Source organism: Cyrtonyx montezumae, unplaced genomic scaffold, assembly GCF_038088225.1.
Source record: "Cyrtonyx montezumae isolate F1298 unplaced genomic scaffold, pur_monq_1.0 scaffold_20, whole genome shotgun sequence".
NCBI lineage: Eukaryota > Metazoa > Chordata > Aves > Galliformes > Odontophoridae > Cyrtonyx > Cyrtonyx montezumae.
The window spans coordinates 3,875,827-3,898,993 of NW_027071937.1; the positions used below are offsets into that span (position 1 = coordinate 3,875,827).

The 23,167-nt window shown below is 41.3% G+C and overlaps 1 protein-coding gene across 1 annotated transcript in view; it reads left to right on the top strand.

Annotated features, from left to right (window-relative positions):
* The first annotated feature begins 754 nt into the window (after positions 1 to 754).
* Positions 755 to 23,167, top strand: part of MED27 (mediator complex subunit 27) — a 78,649-nt gene continuing 56,236 nt past the window's right edge. Inside the window, exons 1-2 of the mRNA XM_065737493.1 lie at positions 755 to 960; positions 3,201 to 3,345. Coding sequence (XP_065593565.1) covers positions 755 to 960; positions 3,201 to 3,345 — 351 coding nt within the window. The remainder of the gene's footprint in view (positions 961 to 3,200; positions 3,346 to 23,167) is intronic.

Sequence of the window (23,167 nt, forward strand, 5' to 3'; positions counted from 1 at the left end):
ACAAAACGTCCCTGAGTAAAGAATCTGTGCGAACTGTGCTCACTGAATTTAATTAATACTTGTATGGGAGAGGTCGTTATTTATTCTAGAAGCTGAGAAAACACAAATCCCAGCCCAGAGCTGGTGGCTGCATCAGAAGCACCAGCAGCTGCCATCAAATCAAACCAGCGGTGCTTATTAGCACAACGCTAGCACTTCCAAACACCGCAGTGCTCTGCAAACATCAGATAATTAAGGTGGGGTCCTCACCCTGTTAATTGAAGCACAGACCTCAGCCTGAAGAGCACCTGTTTGTGAGTGCAGGGCAGACACAGCCATCCTTGCCAGCGCTCAACAAAGCAGAGGGACGGGGCCTCCCCTTCTATTTTAAACGCTTTTATTTTCATCTCAGCGCCTGCAGAAATCCTTGCAGAAGGTCAAAACGAGCGCACCCCAGCTCCTGAAGTAGCTAGGATGCTGCTAGCTGGGAGCGATGCAAAGCACGGGGAAACAGGCAGCAAGAGAACAGCTGCGTGGGGAAAAATGAGCGCTTTGAGGAGGAGGATGGGTATTTCAGAAGTGAGCGTTGGCTTCTTCTCCCCCTGCGCACCGCCCAACACCGGGCAGACGTTTTAAAGGCTCCCGAGGCGACCCGGGGAGCGCCGCCCCGCACTACATTTCCCGCAATGCCCCGCGCCGCCGCCGCTGCCGGACTACATTTCCCAGAGTGCCCCGCGCCGCCGCCCGCAGCGGGGAAGGAGCCGGGCGGGCCAAGATGGCGGACGGGGTGCTGAGCCCCGGGGTGAACCTGGAGGCCTTCTCCCAGGCCATCGCCGCCATCCAGGCGCTGCGCTCCAGCGTGACGCGGGTCTTCGACTGCCTTAAGGATGGCATGCGGAACAAGGAGACCCTGGAAGGCCGCGAGAAGGGCTTCGTGGCCGCCTTCCAGGAGAGCCTGCACTCCGTCAGCCGCGACTTGGGGTGAGCAGCGGCCCCCGGGGCGCGGCCGGGCGGGGATCGCGGCCTGCCCCTCGAGCTTTAGGGCGCAGAAAACGGGTGTTTCGCTCCGGAGCGCTGAGTGCCGCTCGTGGTGTTTATTCTCCGCCTTGTTTGGTTTGTGAAGCTGCGAGGTGCCGTGCCCCGGTGCGTGGTTATGACGGCGGGAGGATGTTTCCCTGTTCTTCTGGAGTTCTTGTTGGTCAGATGAAAGGCAGGTGTTCCTTTGGATCTCAGTGGTCAATAGAGTCCAAGCGATCCAAAGCTGGTGCCAAAACCTGGGGGGATGGGGTGTTAACGTGTGGAATTGGGGCTGCTTAGTGCAGTATATACCCACTGGTGTGGGGACAGCTGGGCCCTGCTGCACCCCCAGGAGCTGCAGCTGTGGGGCTGTGGCTGTGCACAGGGCATCCTCTGGCCCCACAGGCTTTGGGTTCAGGGCCTTCAGACCCAGAAGAGCTGCCTGGTAGGCTGAGCTGCATTGTAACATATAATGCTTGATGAATGTGATCTGTTACGTGCTTGTTCCCTTCAGTTAGGAAAGAAAGTAATTAAAATGTTCATGAATGACATTGCTCACAGCTTAATAGGCTTCTGCTGTATCTGGTTTCTGTTGTTTTCTAGTTGAAGAGGCCTCGTCGTTCCCAGCATGGAAGCTGTGCCCTCCCTTTGGTCATCCTTCTCATCTTTATAAGTAGCTTTTTAAAGTACTAGCTAGTATAACCCCCACGTCTTGCTTCCAAACAGTAATGGATAGCAACAGTCTCTGACCTCTGTTTTTGCATGAGCTCTGTTACGCTTCTTTACATTGCAGTTTCTCATTCAGTGTTTCAGTGCTCATCTTTTTGCAATTAGTCCTTGTCCCATCACCTGATGTGAGAATAGCTTCCTCGTAACTTTCCTTTTTCACCCCCCTTTCCCACAACTTTAATAGATTTATTAATGAGTGCTCTGGTGACTTGGTAGCAAGGGAAAACTCCACTGTGTGTTGAGCCAAGGTCTGCTGGTATTAACTTCTAGTCATGGCAGTCTTGACTGGGATCTTGGTTCAACAAATTCTTTATTATTTTTATTTGCATTTATTTTATTGTATAGCTGTGTCAAGAAAAACTAAGATATATATGTGTTCCCAATTCAAGAGACTTAGAATGTAGGCCGTGGATACTTGAGGAAATGGTGATTAATTAAGAAGAATTTTGTGGTAGGAAAGCATAGTTACTTCCCAGTCATTGGTGATTATTTTTTATTATCTCAGTTTGCATTTAATGAAGTTATTACTTTTTATCAGGGATTTTTTCATAAATCACTTTTTGGAAGGAGCAGGTCCTGCTCTTGGTTTAGTGGAAGTTCTGCAGTTCAATCAGAGTATGATTTAATGCTCACAAGTGGAGGGGAAAGGCACTTGATTAGTTGTGTCACTGGGAAAACTGCATTTTATGTCTGGGCAAAGCAGCCAGTCTTTCTTCCACAGCTGATTAATGCAAGTTTTAAAAGATGCTTAACTCTTGTTATTATTAAATGTAGTGTTTGACAAATGAGGTATGAAGTAATAATAGATCATTTTCACAGTGAGCTTTTTTTTCTCCTATGGCAAAATGGTGCTCATTATGCTGTAGCCAAGTGCTTCATACACTTCTACAGGTGTATTAGTTGCTCATGGGGAAACAGAAGATGCTTCCTTGTCCTGACAACTTGGAATGCATCTGCATGTTAGGGCATCCACAGATGTTGCAGGACTGTCTCCAGGGTTAAGACCAGTGCCAGTTCTTCTGCATACTCACATAAGGGTAATATTGATTTCTGGTGCTTCACTGAGATAATAGGGCATCTGCTTGCTGCATAATTGGTTGCCTGTAGTTTTGCAGCCAGTGCTTCAAGTCAGGATTCAGTAACTTCTAAGGGTGCTTTGCTCAGAAAATGGCTTGGGTGGTGGAAGTGTCTGCAGGCAGGTTTTGCCATGGTTTGACTCCTTCCAGGCTGCTGTACAGACTCCTGATTTGTACTTTCTCTACTTAGTCATAAAGCACGCAGCTTCTAACAGGCCTCTTTAAGCCATTTGGATGATGGCAATCATTACATTTCTTTAATCAAACAGGGCAAGTATTTAAAACACTCACGGGTATTAAAATAGACTTTAAATGGGATTGCTGTTTCTGTGGGAGGATTCACATCTGAGCTGTACAGTATCTCCAAATCTGACTTAAAAATACGCCTTTGTATTTCAGTGAGCTGGAGCGCCTGAGCAATCTGGTTGGTAAACCATCTGAGAACCATCCCTTGCACAACAGTGGGCTGCTGAGCCTGGATCCTGTTCAGGACAAAACGCCTCTTTACAGCCAACTTCTTCAAGCCTACAAGTGGTCAAATAAGGTAACAGAATACATCAGTGTCATTTAGTTGTATATTCCTGCGGAATGACTGATCTGTGATACAGTAAACCTCTCAATATCTAAGAGTATAAAAACAGTATGAAATTGACAGTGTGTGCCTAGGTGTACTTTAAAGGGTAAAAATAGTGTTGCAATTGAGGAGACCTGCAACATCAAGGTTGGGCCCTTGTTTCACTAAGGGGTGTGCTAATTCCCGAGCTGAAAAGTATCTTCAAAGTTAGTTGTTTAGCATCAGGTCTTAAGTAGGTTGTATCTGTCAATAAACATTGTAGCAGAAGTCAGTTGGGGTGTTAGAGCAGAGAATGTTGAGTTTATGTCCCATACAGAACTTAGTTCTAGAAAGGAAACTGAGAGGGAAGTTGTCATCATCAGAAGTATTGATGACTTTTTATACTGTTTGCTGTCGTTAACACTATTCATTAACACTTCACTTTATCACTAACTATGAATTGAATACTTAAGTCATGTAAAAAGAAAACGTAGGTAATGATGCTATACCTTTTTGTCTTTCTTTCAACAATTCACTTTTAAACTTTCTTCTGGTGAAAATAATTCAATAATATTGTTTGCTGAATGTGTCTGGGGACAGAAATTGAATGAATATATTTGTTCTGAACATATTGTTCTCATGGTGAGTCAAAAATATCCCTGTCCTCATATCTGATTTTATTAAGTAAACATCACGTTATTGCAGTAATATTCATCCCTGTCTGAGCATCGTTATGCTTCAGGTTGCCTGTTCCCATCCTGAATTTTTTCAGTGTGTGTTACTTATTACAGAAGTAATGAAACATAAGTGTTTAAGATTCTCCTTAAAAAATCATTTTGAAGTATTGATTTTTTACCAAACATAAAAGATGGATTCATTCCTGTCAGTTGTTACTAGTGAGAGATTCCAGAGCTGTAGTTCTTAACAACTTTGTACAAGACAGCAGAAGGGAACAAGAATAATAAATCTGAAAATAGCAGGGGCATTAAAAGAAGTAACTCTAAATTATTTATTGCAGCACATGAGCAAGGAAAACTTTCTGACTACATGAGAACTTGGTAGGCAAATCCTTGTTATCAACTGAGCCAGTTCATATAATGTTACTCAGTTTTAAAATGGAGCACTGTAGTAATGTTTGTATGAATCCCACAATATATCTGTACGGTCCCTCCAGAATGCAAATATGTGTTACTGTCTGCTAAAATCAGTAGAATTCAACATCTAAAGAAATTCGTCTTGGTTGGAAAATAGGAGGCAGGGAAGTGGAGTTGAGAAATGTATCTTGTTTATTTTTCTTGCTGTTACTCAAACCAATTATTGGCATTGAAGAGGAAATAATTAGTTTGCTACTTTCAGACAAAACCACTTCACATTTATACTTGAAAACTTCTAAAGAAGTAACTTGAATGCATTATGATATCATCAGAGTTTTGGTAGAATTATTCTAAGCGAGTTTTTTTTTTTTAGGCATGTTACAGAGATTTGGAAAGTATTTTTTTTTTTATAATACTGACTTCTGATTTCAGAGAGCAAAAAAAGTGTTATTCTATGTTAAAATGTTCCAGGAGAAAAGCTGTGTATTTTGACTCTACCTTCTTGTTTATCTTTTAGTTCTATAACAGCAGCAAAACAGACTGTTTAAGGTGTTTGTTAGCAATTACTTCTGACCTGATAGTTATTCTGAATTTTGCTAGCTTCTCTTCTAAGGTCTGTAATAACCAGCAGACACGAACAGGTTGCCTTTGTTTCTGACAGCAGACGTTACCTATGTTGAAGGTATTAACAGCTGGATACTGCCATTAGCATTGAAGGCTGTTGTGGTTCTTGTATAGGTTGCTGCTTAGTATTTAATTGCTAAAAATACTTCTTGAATAAGTGATATTTCATTACATCTTTTGGACACCTTTTGTTGTTATTACTTGTGCCTGATGTTTTCTGTTGCTTGGCAGGGAGAATTTAGATGCGGTGTTGTGTCAATATGCATTTAATTTTTAATTTGTGACCCCTTTGTGGCTTGCTTGCTTGTATTTTTGATGAGCTGAGATAAGGGCATTTTCCTCTCTCTCTGATTGTTCATGCATTGCTGATGGTATGGGTAGCTGCACAGCTGCCAAGGGAGGATGGATGGAGCAGAGTTTCAGGGCTATGGTGCAATTCCTAAAAGACATCCATGAAACAAAGGGGAAATGAACACACACAAATCCTACTGTATGTTTCAGTGCATATTGTTCACTCTTAAAGTATGGGAGTGTGGTAGTAAAGCAGCTTGTAGTAAAGTCAGTAAAAATGGCTGGGCTATCTCATGAGAAGTGAATTATTGTTTGGTGTATCTAAGTACTGTATGGTTTTTGAAAGAAAAAAAGGCTTTGCTGCATTCTTTAATTATTTATTTTATTGAAAGCTGAAAGAACAATTAGAGACCTGAAATGGTAAGCATTTCGGAAAATAAGTAAATCAGCATTTCTGAAGTCATCCTCTATCATAGTCTGTTTGGATAAAAGCTGAGATCTTTTTTGGTGTCTGTTTATATCAGTACGTCTGCTTTGCAAGATAAAGTGCTGGCCAGTTCCTGGTTAATGCAGCAATAGAAGTCTTCCAGATACCATAAACTACACAAAGCTCTTTAGATAATAGCACTACCAAATTGTTGCAGCAGTTATTTCTTGAGATGGACAGCATTGTTTTGATGTTGGGTCGAATGAATCCCTGATTTTGGTTGGGTGTATGGCCAGGCTTTTAGAATTAAGTAGCTGTGTTGGAAGTACAGTGAAAATCATGCTTGCAGCCATTTTCCTTATAGATCTGTGTTATCTTGGCAGCTCTCGTTATTTATGAGCACCTGCTATCCTGATATTTACTTACTCTAGTTTACCCAATAGTTTTGCAGATGGTAAAGTTGTTCATGTAATGGAAGCAGCTGTTTGGGAGCTCAACAGCTTGTGAAGTGCATTAAATACATACCCAAACAGCTGTACAACTTTCCTTTTCCAGGTGTTTAACAGAGCTTAAAAACCAGTGCTGACATGAACACGGAAAGTTTAAAGTGATCTTAGCGCAAGAGCTAAGTGGTTTTGTCTTTACTTTTGTAGAAATCTTTCAGGTAAGTTAACTCTGGCTGTGAGTTGTGCAGAAGCACATAGCCTTGGAATAGTATTCAGGTCTTCATACATTTATTTCTCATCCTGAATTTTATTTAAGAAGTGACATTTTCTTCATCCAGTTAAAGAACTGTTACTCAGAAGGATCTTTGTGCCCTCTAATATAATGCTGAAGATACAGTGTGAGTTGAGACAAAACCAAGCTGTTGTTCTGCATGGGTAATGTGGTTCAGGTGTATGGCTTGCTATGCTTGAGGTGACAATGGGAAGGGAGTCTAATCTGTGTGCCCCAGTCCTGCTTACCTGCTTTGCCCTGCACAGTGGTGGTGACTTCTGTTGCCAGCTGCTTCCTTCTGCCATTCCGAAGTCAAGGAAAGCTCTAAGGAAAGCAAAAGGTTTTCTGGGCAGGAATGTAATTACTGATGACGAGATTAAAGCAATATAATGTACATAGCCCAAATATAAAACAAGCTAATGAGCTCATGCTGCTGTGGTTGTCTGATCCAGCTGCAGTAATGCTAGCAGTCAGAGTAGGTACAGGCTTTTGGAATCCAGGAATTTGAACTTATGCTTTCAGAAAGGGAAGAACTTTGCTGCTTTAATGAGGTTATTTATTGCCTGTAGTGTATATTTGTTCACCCTCTTTGCCCTTGGCAGAGCATTTGTACATCCTTGCCCTGTGCATGCCCAAGGCATTGTCTGTTAAGGTGTTCATTTCCTTTGGCTCCAGTGGAACAGCACATGTACAGTGTACTCTGTGCTTGGTGAGCTAGGCAGATGTTTTATAGGGCAGGTTCCCCTTCTCTTAGGGGTGCTGCCAAGTAGTTCATGCTCAGCATTTGAGCTGTAATCACTAATAGAGATTTGCTGCTTATTTGTTTGAAGTGAATACTCAAAGTGGATCAACTTCCAAACTCCCCAGAATTGCTCTTTCTACCAGCATTACAAAATGTTGAGCTTGTTGGACAACAGCAAAACAAGTCTCTGCTGAACTGCTGAGTAGTGGCAGTATTAGCAGTGTCCTTGCCCACCACTGAAGATACAGTCTTCTACATCTGCTCTTTTTTTTTCTTGGTGGGATGCAGTTTGTTTTCTGAGTTCCAGGGCATATTATTAACGATAGCACAAGTAGGGGAATGCTAGAACAGTGGTCATCTTGGACAGATCACATTATGATAAGATTTGTCCTTGACTTGAACTTCAGGGAAGTACATTGTTCACTGCTGACCTAGGTAACTGTACGTTGCATTTTTCTATTTGCTCTTCTTACATTCTAGGGCTTCATGAATTTGAACTTTTCTGTGTAGATGTATTTCAAGAAAGGGTTTGGTATTGGATATATCATTGTGATGTGGTATGGTAACTGCACAGATTTATCAGTGCTGCTGTAAATACAGCAAGAGAGCAGAAGTGAGCAGTTGTCATGAGTTGATTTGAAAGTTATACACTGGTAGATGCAAGCCTGAAGGAAGATGTTGCTGTTTATATCCATCATAAAATATGTTTTGTAAATATTTGGATTTAAGTTTACTTTGTAGCTTCCTGTTGTGTTTTACATGAATGTAAAATCGAACTGTTGAGATAATTACTGTTAATGGGTTGAAATGATTTTCAGTCACATGAAAAAAGAAAAGAGGAACATGCAGTTTTTGTTTATTAAATTATCTTGATATGTTCTCTGATAGATTATTAGGTATAAATAGTTTGTTGTAGGTCTCAAAAAAAGAAAGATCAATATAGAGCCTGTAGAGAAAGTCTAGGCTCGCTAGCCTGCACTTGGTAGCTTAGTATTGATTAGACACAAATATTGAGTTTAATGACAATAGATGCCATTAAATGGTAACCATGATACTAAGGGAACACTGTTGAAGCAATATATTTTTTTTGTTCTTCCTGATTGTAAAATGAAGTGTTCATTCCAGGGAGCATTAATTCTCATTTTTGGATGTGCTCAAACATTGTGAATTTAATGTAGTTTTGCAGTAGCATGGACAGTGTAACTGAGTTATTGCGTTGGCAGTTGCTTGGGAGTTCAGGCAGACAGCCGAGGTTTTGTCCTTTCAGAAATTCTACAGAAACAATGTTGTGATATTCTGACACAGTGTTGGATGGAGATTCTGCTTTTTCTGTGGAGATTTCATCCACCCAAGCTGGGAGTTGTTTTCAAGTATGCTGTAATAGCAGTGACAAACGTGTGGTGTTGACAAAACTGGTGTCATGATGACTGGATCCTCTTCTCCCGCGTTGCGTCCAGAGGCTACTTGTGAAGAGGACCTGTGCCTGCTGGAGGAGGAAGGAGGGTTTGTGTTGCAGCTTCATCTCTCAGTGGATAGGAGCTGTGAAGTAGTGATTTAGGGATAAGACAAAATCCCTTGGTTTGCTTACAGAGGGACTGAAATGGAAAGAATCAGATTTGAGTTGAAACTGAACAGCTGCTTATACGTTTTCCCAGTAAGGATGTTTCTGTTGCACTCTGAGCACATCTTAACTTGCTTTGTAGGAGAAAAATCAGTGCATCATAGAGGGAGTGAAACACAGGCACTCTTTTGGATTGCCTGTAGTGCAGATAAGCTGCTGGAGTTTGTGTTCCTGGCACTGGAGAAATGGATGTTGCACATCCTGGAGGTTCCTAGTACACAGAGCACAAATCAGGATATATATTTTTTACTTTTTACCTCATTTTACTTCTGTTTAAAATTGAATAATATTTAACCTACTTCTTGGGAGTTTCTGGTCTAAATGTGTCCCAAGTGCACTGGGTTCTTTGGGCGGAAATGCATTAATGCATTATAGATGCCAAGTATTATACAGTTAGTGACTAATGTTTGCCCATCACTCTGGAAGAATGCCATTTATGGGCTTTTAATTTCGTGAAATTTTAGGCAAATGTTTTGGTGAAATGCCCTTGTTATTGACAATCACATTCCTGTTTTTTTAAGTGATGAAGCAACAGGTGGTGACCTCTGTCTCCAGCTGCCAGCTATTAGTCAGTTGTCTGCGCGTTTAATATTAAATTTTATTATTGCAGGGTTGATTTTTCTCAACCAGAAAAGATGAGTGGAAAATTCAGGCAGTGTGAGAGTTATCCATGGGAAAAGAACACTGGGAAAGGTTAGGGGTTGAAAGCTGCCACTAGGTTTGATTCTGCCCAGAAATGCTTCTGAAGCTGCATCTGAGAGCACTGGCCATGGATAACACTTGCTGCACCTACCTCTTGTCAGGAGAAAGTTATTTGAATTCCATGGACATTTCAGTGGATTGAGGTTAGTTTGTTACTTTGGGAAGAGAATGACAGTCACTTATTTTTCACTTTAAAAGAAAGACATAATTAGCCTTTGATTCTGGCTTGTTTTGTTGTGTAGTTATGACAGCTTATGTCTGTGATCTTCCCAGGCTTATAATTGTAGTAATTGGTACCAGGATGCTATTGTGGGATAAGGTTATACATACGGAATTTGCTGTTCTTACTCCATAGTGCTATAATACTTTGTTTCAAGTCTGAATCATCCTGAGAGTATGGTAAGGTGTTTGTCTATTTTGCCTGGTGCTTGTTGTAATTCAACATATTTTTCAAGGCTCTAATCAAAATAATGCTGTAAGCAGTACTGGTCTCACTTTTCCTAATTATGGGAAGTGATATATCAATACATGCTATTATAAATCACAGCTCCCTTGTCAGCTGGTGGGAATTACTTAATGCTTTGCAACACCTTTATTTGCTAATGAGTATTTTTCTCCTGTTTGTTTGCTGAGTATTAATGTTCTAGCTGTTAGCCTATTTCAGGATGGAAATGATTGATGTTGCTTTATTATAACCAGAAAGCCACTGCCCGCTCACAGCTCTTGCTCCCGTATCTCCTTTTTCCCTCTGTAGGAAATCTTCAGCCTGTTCCCATTGGGTGACTGAGTTGTCTAACGTGCAGGGCAACAATCACATTCCCCTTCTGAGCTGTATAAAGCTGTCATCAAACCAAAGAGGCTAAAACTGCATTTCTAACATTAACAGGAGACTTCAGTCAAACCAAGCCATGCACAGGCACGGTAATGCAGCCTGTAGGTGAATGTCACGGTACAAACTTAAGTCCAATCTTTTATTCCAATCTTTACTTTTAAAAGTTAAGAAATCCAAGCAAATGTAACTCTTAATCCATGCTGTATAGGAGTGAATTCAAGGATATCTTGGTCTGCAGAAGAAGAGGAGCATTGTATGCAACACTTAGAGCCAGCACTGCTCTGAATTTTGTTTGGCCCTGACCAACTCGCTGCTGCTGCTGAAAGCCTGACTGCCCTCCATTTTGTGGCAGAGACTCCAGTACCTCTCACTGCCTCACTAAAGGGGTTGCATGAAAGCTCCCAACAAACAGGTTTTATTGTATGTAAAATTTTGGGCTTTTTATCCTTTCCCCCCTCCACACCTTTTTACGTAGTTGCTCAAAGACTTCATTGGCTTAAGTTGTTTAATAAAACCATGATCTAATGCTGCCTTAAATAGTAAGATATGCCAGTGATTTGACTTGAGTGAATTTCTTGACACCTAGCTCCTGTTACTTGCAGTTGCTCTGAACTAGAGCATAGGGTTTTATTGTGTGGGAGAACAAGTGGTGGATTTGGTGTACCCTGTTACAGCCCACAGGTAGGAGCCATTACTGAGTTGAGTTCCTCATCTCTTTAAGGAAGCTGGCTCTCACTTTCACTGAGTCAAATTAAAGATGTTTGTGAAGTGCTTGGGGACCTTCATATGAAGGGTATTCAAGGAATATGAACACTAATATAGAATAACTGATAGAGCTGATAAACATCCCATTGGTATTCTTTATATGGAAAAGCTTTTTTTATAGCTTCTAAAGGAAATCGAGCAAAACAAGAATTTTAATGATGTCACCCTGTTGCTCTCTACTATTGTTGTTAGATCTCTTAGTGTGCCTGTTATTTATTTTTATGTAGAACTGCCCTCACCTCTCTAATCTCTTTTAGATTTCTCTTTCAGAGCTACTAAAGTTGGTCCCCTCAGAAACTTCAGAGTGACTTAGTTCTTTGCATTCCACACAAGCAATGCTCAGTTCTACCCAGTTGTGCCTTAATCAGGTACTGCAAATAACTGGGCTACAGAACATGGACGTCAGCTGAAAATGAATAAATGTGATGCTGGTCTGTGTAAGGAGCTGTGTGTAATCAGGGCAGTTTGGATACCACCTCACGGAGATGCACATTTGACAAAAATGTCACAGCAGTGTTTAGTTCAGGAGTTACTACTGGACTGTGAATATTGGAGGTGTGTAACCCAGAAAGTCCATGTGATCCTTGAAAAACAATTGTCTACCTTTGCAGGTGAACTTGTTTCAAATCTGGCCAGATACTTGGCCTGGCTTTAATGGATGCTTCAGTGCATCAGGATGCTGTGCTGCTTTGTCAAAGAGCTCTGCTGAGTGACTCCTGCAGAAAACTGAAGGCTGACTTCACTTCTGTTGTCAAGTGAGCCTCTTGAGAAATGAGCTTGATTTTCTTTTTTCTGCTGTAATTATATTCTTCTATCATCAGTTGGCTATGAGCAGGAACATGTAAAAGCAATACTCTGAATGTGGTGGTTGGCATTGTAGCCTAGAAGCGACTGTCAGGCTTTATCTGTGGTTATGGCAGCATCCCTTAACCTTGTAAAACTTAGCATAGCCTCACAGCAGGGTGCTTTGGGGCTGAGAAATGGAAATGAGACGGTATATGAGAATATGGATGTGACTGAGCTACTGCTCCTAACTCCTTTTGGAGCTGGTACCTCTCGTTGGCGTAAGCTGGCATTTAAATCAGCTAGAGTTGCATAGTCCTGAAGATAGGAAGGGCTTACCAGTACATGTTATCAGCTTCTGTGTCAGTGTAAGATTAGCCCAAGCATGTAGCAGTTTATTTTATCTCTTTTAAAATGTCCTGACTACAAGGCTTCCATTTGCACAGGAGACAAAACTGAATAAATTGTTTGAGCCACTGATGCTTGTTCAGTTACAGTATACCTAGAAGAGGATGTCCTCTCGATTAATAAAAGATTTACTGAAAGCGACTGACTGTACTGGGTGCTCATCTTTTATGTTTTTGATCTTTTCACAGAAGGATCTCAAGGTTCTGTATGCTGAGCAGTGCTCTCTTGTGCTCCATTGCAAGGTTCTTGGCTGAGTGTGGTAGTCACACTCTGGTTCTCTGCTGAGTTTGCTGTGGCCCTAAGTGCTCGAGTTGGATGCCTTAAACCAAGCACGTGGGCAAGCTGAAATGGCTCATGGCTGTAGCTGCATGCTTGCCTGGTGTCTTAGCTAAAAACACATTTCTTGATGTGTGCTTTTCTTCTAATACATGCTAATAATTGGCTCTTCTTCAAAAGGATGTATGCTGATAAGCTGACAGTAATAACTAAAATATTACTGGGTGGAATTAGTGTACATCATTGTCTTAACAAAAAGTGGTGGGCATGCTGAAATGCTAAGGATTATTTTCAGTATTACTTCAGTTTGGGTTGGAAAGCTAAGTCCACCAGCTGCATCTTGCAGCATGTGATAAAATCATAGTGGTCTTTGATATTCAGATTTATGCTTCAAGAAAGAAGTTGTATTGAAAGCCTCCACCAGGCTTGATTAATTTGCCTGTTGTGTTTGAATTCTCCAAGCTTCTGTAACTGGCAGTGACATAGTGTTATAGGTGCTGTATATGTTTTGTGGGATATTAGGCACAAATTAATTACATCTAGATGTGACATTTTACAGCATGTTCTAAAATAGATGTGTTTACTTCTCATTATATGGAACTGCAATTCCTGTGGAAATCAATGTTGAGAGGGCTCACTGAAAGCCTCCAAGGATCAGCAGCCGTGCACGAAAAGAAACCATGCACGTGTACTATTATTCACAAATGTTGGGTTATGTGAGTTAGGTTGATCTTCTCATGTCAGCAGCAATTTATTGTATCTTCCTCATTGCAGCATCCTGTTACTGCTATTGAAAGTGCTGTGGATGTGGACTAGAGCAGAGAGTCCTCTAATGCCTTTTAAAGTGTTTGAAGCTGTCCATGGTTTGAAAATATTCAGGGATCTGTGATATGAGCTGTTTGACGTTTTTCCTATTTCAAACGCTCAAAGGAATAAATCTGCATAAAGAGCATCTCAGTTTTAAAGAGTGCCTTTGTAATGGTGTCTGGAATCTGAGAGTGTGACTTGACTTCCCTCTCTTGGCTGACCACCACGATAACGCGGCTGAATCGAAGACATTCTATGTAGGAAAATATATCTTTGAGGTCTTGACAGCCCGTTTCCAGTTTTAGTCTAACTCAGTTTGAAACAGCTGTTCCTGATCTCTGCAAAACAGTTTCATGATGGAAATCGTGACATTCTCAGCTACAGCAGTGTTACCGGGCTCAGCCTTATTTCAGAAGTTGGCTTTTCTCTGTGCTGAAGTATTTCTTCATTCAGAGAAAATGCCACTTTTACATCAAATAAGCTCCATTCAAAGAATAGTTTCTGTCTTCCCTCCCCCCCCCCCAGGGTTATTCCTTAAGAAGGCTGGATGTATGTTTCTGTCCCTATGTGACTTTTAAGGAAAAAAACATTGCTGTGTGTTTTACAGTTGTTTTGGTTTTGATGTTCACTGCCCTACCCATATGCTTTCAGCTGGGCTCTATTTAGAGCTTTCTCTGCAGTTGTCTGTACGCTCATCCTTAGTGAGCTTTGTGGCTTGCCTTATGCTTCAGTTTTATGCTGCAGTCAGATCTTTTCAGAATTTTCAGGGTAACATTTTCAGTTTGCTCAGTGCCTTATTTTTTCTTCTGCACCCACCTCTCCCCTGTTGGCAGCATTGCAGGGGGCAGTCTCCCAGAGCTGGCTGCAGAAACTTTGGAGCTCTGTCATGAGATCCTGAAGTATAGCGTGGAGTGCAGTTAGGAACTCCCTGCATGAAATGATTTGCTATCTATGGACAGTGTGGACACAGGTGTGTGGTATGTGTCATTCCTGATGGGAAGAGTAAAGGTTTCAGGAGTAGCAGTGCTTCTAGTGGCACAGGAAGGACTCTGGAGTTGCTCTCTCCTTTCCTCCCTCCATAGCTTGCTGGATGGATTTCACAGCTCACTTCACTGTGCATTGCTTTGTTTTCCCTTCTGTCAAATAATTGTGCTCCAGAATGAGTGCTCAGAGAAATCAGACTGCTGTGAGGAGCAGCTTGCTGGTGGTTGCTGTCTTGCTCCTGAGCCTGCTGTGGACTAATACCTTCCTGAAGCCTCTCCTGGGTTATTTGCTAAGGCACATTTTTATCAGCTGAAATAAAACCTGACATCTAGCGTGACACGAAAGCTTTGCTACTTAAAGAGCTGTTAAATATGTTTTCCTTTCCAAATTCAGCATTTTACCCAGCGAATACTTTGGAACATTTATCACATTCCTTGAATCTTTTTTCCCACAGTCTGAGGAACCTGACTCGGGGTTGTGTTAGGATTAAGTGAGATTACTGGCATCTTCTCTCCATCCCTCTTGCGTACCCTGTATGAATACATCCTAATAACTATTGATATTGCATTCATCCTGTGAGAAGCAAAGACCTTTAGTGTCTGCTGATGCTGCGGTTTCTGATGTTGTGTTTTTCTTGCAAGTAAAATCAATTGAGACAAATCTTAGTAACTTTTACAGCAAAATAAAATGACTACGCCAAGCAACTACTGAAAGTTCCTTTTTTAAGTAAAGGGATGCTCTTAGATCTCATCTATGGGGCTGTTCAGCCAAATTGGTTGATCCACTAGATTTAAAGGTCAACTGTAATCACATTTCGGGAAGATTGAAGAAGATACAGAATTGCTGCTATGCTTTTCTGAGTCCTATACCTGCTTCTGGTGCTCTTCACTTTCCCCCTGTATGCCCTAATTTACTCAGCTAGAGCATCAATACATAAAGGGCACAGGTCAATGAGCCTGCTTTGTCTTGTCGATGAGGGAGCTGGTTAGTTACTGTCATCCAAAACTGATCCCTTCCTTCTGGAAGATGGGAAGCAGAAGGATTGCTACACTGCATGTAAATGGAAGAAACAAATCCTTTTCTTGTGGAGGAAGGCTGTGAGGAAAGCTGCAACATAGAGATGTCAGGAGATGATATTGTCCCTTCAAAATGTACCCAGGTGGAATAGGGAGTGGAGGCACCTGATTGTGGAGAATCAGAACATCCATTTATGTCACAGCTTGGTATCATATAGTTGTCTGTAGTGGCAAGGAAGTTTGGAATACTGCTTGGTGGAGGTGCCATTTCAAAGTCAGATTTCCATGACAAAGATATGGAAGGTGTATCTGCATAGAGATGTCAAATTTCTTGTGAAGTTTTGCAGTATGACGAACAAGATGACTGCTTTGCCATAGCAGCCTGCACAAAGTAGAAGCAGGTCTTGGATATAATGCATTTCTCTTGCAAGAAAGTGAAAAGAATCCTGATGTGGAAGAGGAGCAGACTGAGAAAAAGATTTACTTTGATAAACTGAAATGTGTTTGTGATCCTTAGGTCTCTGTTCCTCCTGATGATTTATTTTATGTTCCAGTACAGATAAGTTTACTTTTCTGTGTGGCCCTTTCATAGGACAACAGTATCAGTGGTGGGGAATATTAACCATTTTACGGAGGTTATTTGTTGTAGAAAGTCTACATTAGCTTACAAGTTCTGTCCTTGCTGCATTTTCATGCGTGCTGCCTTGTAATACGTAGTCATTCCTCTACGTATGGGAATAAAGGATCTGTAGTTTTTCTGTAAGCATCCATGACCTGCTTTTAAAATAGATACTGACATACAGCAGCAGCTGAAGGATGTGCTTGGGTGGACTAAGGGACATTGTTGTGCACTCATTTACCGTGGCCTTTCTGGATACCTGCAGCACTCAGCCTGCTAATGTTGGTGTACGTTCTGGTTTGTCAGCTACAGTCTGAGATCTGGATAACTGAGGACTCCTGTTCACTGCTCTTGTGGTAAATATGGGAGGAATATTTTCTAAATAAGTAATGGACCAGTGAAAGTTTTCAGAGGTTCGCACGATCGAATCAGAGCAGCAGCAAATGCTCTGTGACTTTCAAGCTGCCTGATGAGGTTGCAGTGCCTTGACTGGACTGGTTTGGATTTTGTTTTCTTGCAAGCTGCTGCTGTTTCTTTTTCTTTAACCCAACTGATGCCTGTTTTCAGTATAAGAGTGCTTAGGAAACAGTGTATTCTCTGAAGTATGGAAGAAGTGCATGTAGGCTGCTGGAAATGTGGTCGTTCTTTTCATGTACCCTGATCATTAGATTAGGAGGACACACCAGAGGACTTCAGAGAGTTTGTATGCAAGCATACATCGTCTGTTCATGAAGTCCCTGGATTTTGGTGAGTCATCAGGTTATAAGAGAATCTCCTTTGTGGAAGGTTTAAAGAATAAAACAAAGCAACAAACAATCATTAAGAATACAATAGTGTAGTGGTTATTTTTACTTACTGTTTTTTTTTTCTTGTTTTCCCTTCAAATTGCAGAGTTCTTTCCTGAGTTTGGTAGTTCTGCCAGCAGGATACTGTTGTGTATGAAAACACTTTAATACAAGAGCCGTCATTTGCCAACATGAAATTAGAAAAAGGCAGGGAAAATCAAGAGCATTTGAGCAAAATAGGTATTTAATCAAACATAATCACTTGCTTTCTTGAGAGGAGCTGTGCTGCTGGCAGCTGGCATGGCAGGCAGTGTGCTGGGCAGTGCTCTGCAGGTTCTGTTCTGATGCTTGTTGTGCAATCAACTCCAGAAGAGAAACGTATTCTGAATTAACCTTAAGATGAGTTACTTTAAGGAACAATCATATTGGTTGCTGACTGGGAGCAGTAACAAACGTGTGCCTTCATGCTTCTACAAACTAGCCAGAAGTGCTGTCAGCTGTGCTTTAGTGCTGACTTCTTTCAGAATGCTGCCCACCTTGTGCCTTCCCCTGTGTATTTCAGATGTGAACTACGGAAAGTTTAGTGATGAAAGTATTTTTCTCTTCGTAATCTATTTATCTTTTTCCTCTGATGGAAATAAAACTGGTTAGCTTTATTTCTGATTGGTGTCTGGCTGCTGCTGCATTTCTGCCCTCTGACTGCTGCAAGAACTGCCCACGCTGCAAGTTGGTTGGCTCTGAGCGTGTCCTCAGGTCTGGAGTGGGGCTTTCATCTGAAACCAGCTGCTTGTCTGCTCCTGTGTGTGGCTGAAAACCTCCCTTGGCAAATGCTGATTTTGTTCTACCCAGTTAAATAAGTCTGCCAGAAAGAAGAACAAAAATTGAAGACCCCACAGCTTGTTGATGCTGCCCAGTTGCAGGCTGTACTGGCTCTGGTTGTGAGCCTTCATTATGCATCTCTCGCTCAGTGCACTTTTATTTAAAGCAGAGCTAAAAGTAGAACTGAGGAGCTGATACTCACAGCCATTCTGTGCAATGTGGGATTATGGGGAGGGGACAGGAGAGGAAGAGGAATGCTGTGGTGCTGGGTGGTTTGCACGCATATATTTGCACAGAACTGAAAACTGAAAAACTGAACAAAACCATGTCTTACCAGAGAGTACAAGCTTACTGAACTAATAAATACTTTTTTCTTTTCCAAATATCCCTAACCACTGCAATTCAGTTTGCAGTGACTGTTGCAACAACCGGACAAACCAGTGCTACTACATCGCTGCAGGGTCCCTGTGCTGAGGGCTCTCGAGGAGCAATCCCCACACTGCAGAGCCATCTGTTTCCTTACTGCCCGTTAGGCTCGATAGCATGAATTACAAACTGCTCTGTGGCTTTCGATTGTTTCTGTTTGCTTAGCACTCCAGAACTGAGCCTTCAGCTCTCAGCACTATTTATAAGTTTTACTTGCTCTTTTATTTTCTTTAATGACTCGGGCAAATCCTTGCAGTTGAATGAGTTGTCAGTTGTTCATGTTGCTAAAGTGTTGACTTGATAAAATAAGCTTTGAGAGGGATGTAGGTAATGTCCTTACTGATTTGTTATGCCTTTTTTTTTATGATGGTCACCTGAAGCAATAGAATAACATTACCAATTTTGAGTACATTATTGATGAAGTGTACATAGCAGTGAAAGGACTGTTTAGTTGGTGCCTTGAACTGGGGCACTGCTGAGGTGCTGAGTTTTGATTTTGAGAGATGTTCTTAGTGATGTTCAGGATACAGAAATAAGGTACATCCAGAACTTGATGCAGAGCTGAGATGTCTGGGCTCTGTGGTAGAGTTCAGTGTTAATTAGGTTAGTGAGGAGTGCCTGCAAGACTGCTGCTCTGTGAGAAGTCAATTGCATGCCAACCTCCTTTGAAGTCCATAAAAATTAATCATTCAGGCTTTCCCATGCTTTTAATTCTTTCCCATGACAACTTAAAAGTGGCTCAGTCTCAGGGTCCTTCTGATAACACCAGTGCAGATTTATAGCTAAACTAGAAGTTGGTGGTCTTGCATTATGGAAACAACAAGCATCCCAGATTCTACTGGGGCAGTTTGTTGCATGAGCTTGTTGGTGAGGGATGTTTGTGCTGAGTACACTGACAGCTCTAAGTCTGCACTTCAGAAGCTCAGCTTGGCCCTGAGTATCATCCTCTCTCCTCTTTACTCCTATTTTGAACCCAGTAAGGAGAAGCATATGTTTTCTCGCATCAGATGCATCAGTGTTACGTTGTGAAGCACGACAAGGTCATGTGTTTGTATGGCAAAAGAGAAAGCTTAAGATAGCTCAAATATAATCTGAGACTTGTTTTTTTTTTCAGTGATGTATGACAGATTTTCATGATATACATGGTTAAATTTCCATTCGTGTAGATATGCATGTGCTGATGTTACACTGCTGCTCCTGAAATTGGTACTGTTATATCATTAATATTGCAGATCATGCCAAGGAGGTGTCTCGCATTTAATACAGAACATAAGAAGGCTTGCCTACCCCATATGAAAATCTCAAATTGGAACTGAAGATGCTATAAAAATTTAAAAGCTCCAAGGTCAGCCTGAAAATGGCATATTTTAAAAGCAGAAAATCATCTATTTTTAACAGCAGATTTCCTTACCTGTTAGTACCTTTACTAATAACACTTTCAGTTATTAAAGCTTGAAAAAGGTTTTAAGCTGTACTTTAATTGCAAAACTGTTTTGTTACCATTTGTTCAGGAGCCTGTTAAATCTGGGTTTTCTGGTTGGGCGACATGAGAACTGATCAAAAGCATTTGGATTCCTGTGCTCCCTCTGTGTGATCAAACAAGTTGAATTTATATTACTCATAAAAGGTAATGGATGTCTCGCTTGTTTTGTATCAGCATCTTTACTGCTGGGGGAAAGATAAGAGGGCTCTTCATTTTAGCAAGGCAAGACCAAAAATAAAAAAAGTAGTTGAAAATAGAAGTTCTGTTCAAACTGCAGCTGAAGTTTTTGGTTTAAACCCTTGTGATAAGTAAGCATTGGAACAGTGGGAGAGGGATAGTATGAGATGGTGCCTTGAAAGACTTCAGAGGTGAGCACGTGTATTCTGTTTTCTCTAGCTATGCTGGCTAGATTGTCAAGGCAAAAGCAGCTTAAGGTGGATGAGAAGCAAAACCAAATACTTATAAAGGTTCTGTTGGGTTGACTTTGTATTTCCTAAGAAGCTTGTGCCTAGGACCGACTCCAGCTGTCCAGGCTCTTGACCCCAGTGTACCTTATTTTTGTCTCTCTTGGGCTCAGTGATGGTGTTCCTTCTAATCTGAGACTTAAAATGAGAAGGGTCTGTGAGAGCATGCTGTCTTCCAGAGCACAGAACTGAATTTGGAAGTTGGGAATCTCAGTTTTTAACTTACTTGCAATGTGTGGCTAGTAAGATGTGCTTCGGTGCCAATTAGTGGCTGATATAAAAGAGCAGATCAGCATTACTTTCTGTCTTGATTTCAAGGGATAGAAGTGGGGGGGCTAAAGATTTTAACCTTGCTCACAACCCAGCTGAAAGCCTCCTTGGGCAGCTGTGAGGAGATGCAGTGTGTCTGTCAGCAGTTATGGTCTGTAGGAGACCTTCTTCAAATGTACCAAGTGAGAAATCATTCAGCAATTGCTCAGATCCATATCCAGCGTGAGCGGAATAAGAATTCTGAAGGTAAACTTAATTTTGAAAAGATGTCAGATAAAGCAGGAGAATATCATGGAAGATATCAGAGATCAGAGTGGGCATTGTGTAATGCTGTAAATACCCTTTTCCCATGAAAATGGGTGCTGAGTAACTGCTTGTGCATCCATGTGATGCTGTGGTCCGTGCAGACTTGAGGTCCTTTGGAAGGAAGTGTGTAATCAGAGTCAGTGCTAACCATGAGCATGACTATTGCCTGGTTATTGAATGCTTTGTTTGTAGCTTCAACAAATTTTAGTGCAATTTTCTTAGCATCTGTAACAATGCATTAGAAGAACACTGCTTCCCTCCTCCTGTATGTCATCCTTTAAATACGAAATGTTTAATTGGTCAGAGCAAAAGCTCAGACCTCACAATAGAAGGATATGCTATAAACATCTACATAAATACAATACAAAGCTACCCGGAGAGGGCTTCTTCACTTCCGTGCCAGTGAGAGAGGGGTAAATAAAATAACTGATGTGCCCTGTTAGCTGTCAACCAAGTTTCATGTCTTTCCTTTGGCATGCATATAGCAGCAGCGCATTTTAGCACCTCGCCTACAGCTTCCACCTCCTGACAGCAGGACTTGCCAATAGGAAAGCATTCAGCACTTCATTATTTCTACAACCTGAGTGCATTTGCAAATTAATTGATGTGTGGGAGGAAAGGCATCTGCTATTGTAGAAGTCCTGAACTGTTGCAGAGAAACTAGAAATAAAGCTGTGGTGAGCTGGTATGCTGGTGCAGGTGTTGAAGTGCTGTCTGACCGTTTTTATTGCTGTCTTTGATACGTTCTTTCTTTTGAAAAAGAAAAACAAACGGTTGTATGAGCAGTGGAAGCAGATAGTTTGCTGAAGAGAATAGGTGATAGCAGATATGTATGTGTAGTTAGCAGGCTGTTTCATATTTCTTGCTGGCTCAGCACCAGAAGAGAATTTTAATTAGGCTTGTAATGAATGACTAGGAGCATTTTAAAGGCGATTAATCTTGTGGTGTGATTGAGTTAATTACAATATCATTATAAACTCCCATGAAAATAATATGAGGTATATTCCATTTGTTCTAATCCTGAAGATCTTTCTGAGGTCCCACTGGTTTCATCTGAACCATTCCTGCTGGAAAACTTTTCCATGGGCAGAGGAAGCTGTAGAGCTGCTCTGTGCTGTGTCCCAGCTCTTGTTCCCCCTGTGGTCCCACTCAAGTCTCCATGAAGTGCTGCCATCCTTACAACTGCCTTCTTGCTGAGGAGCTCATCTCTTCTAGATTTTGTTGCATGCTGTAGTATTTCCTTGTTTTTCTGATCAGTTAGCTTACCCGAGTGTGGAAGATGAGGATATGTGATCTATTTTCAGAAATAAAGATTGCAGCAGCTTTTGAACTCTTTGTGCTGTGGTTTAAAAAAATAAAAAACCATAGCAAAAGAGGTGTTTTTGCAAAGCATATGGCATTTACACTAGTTCTGACTACAGTAAGTTTTGGATGTGGTTGTAAAACAGCTCTCTGCTTTTTGCACTCTCTAGTCAGAGTGTGACATCTTCAACAGATGGACAGATAAACTTTCCATAATCCGTGCCTTTCCTTTCGGAGGAGGAGATGAGATTCTCATTTGTAAAAGTTGTTGAGGAAAACCTCATCTGTGTAAGTGTGTTGTAGGCTCAGATGTCAGGGTGTGAAAATGTGATGGATACGCAGCTAAGCGCTGGAGTTATTGATATTTTGGGGGCTCCTCTGGCAGCTGCAGAGTCAGTGCTGCCTTTGCCTATGCTCTAAGCCTTATTAGATCATTTGCTTCATCTGTTTTCAGAACCATGTACTTAATCATGGAGCAGGCATATTGCTCCAGTCCTCATTCTCCCTGTAATATTTGGTCTTGTTTGCTTCATGTAACCGAGCATCATCGGGGTTGGCTTGGTTTAGTATTTAGTATAGTACCATCAGGAGAGTTGTTTCCAACCTTAATTAACCCTGCTGGGATGGTAGGAGTGCCTTTTTTTTTTTCAGTAACTTTTCTGGTCACACTTCTATATATTCCATCCTCTTGACTATTACAGATTTTGTAAATAGTTTAGAAATGCCAGCCAGTGATGTATGGGCCTCTTTAACATTTCTTTGATTTATGTGTGCTGTGCTGGGAAAAAGCAGAGGAAGCATATTATTCTGGGCAAAAATGTTGCCACTCTTCAGTTTTTTCAGTCTTAGTTAAAAGCTATGCTTTTATCAATCAAACCTGATAGATTCTGTATTCATTCCTGAAAACATTCATAACTTCACTCCTTGAAGCCCAAAGAAATGATTTGGCTACCATTCTTTAAATGCCTGTGTTTTGAACGTCTTGCTTGACATTTCTTTTAACCCGATTTTTCCAAACTGGAATTTATCATCGATCTCGGGTTGGTCCTTTGAAGTACAGACATTCAGAAATCACTAAAGCTGGGACTCTAGCATTTGAAGATTTTGTTTGTATTTTGATATTTTTAATAATGCATCACACAAATTGATGTAGTAAAACACGTGTAGGTCTCCAGTGCTGTAGTGTGGGATGATTTCCTTACTTTGAGTACCAATGACATGGACTGCAAATGTGTGATTATCCAACTTCC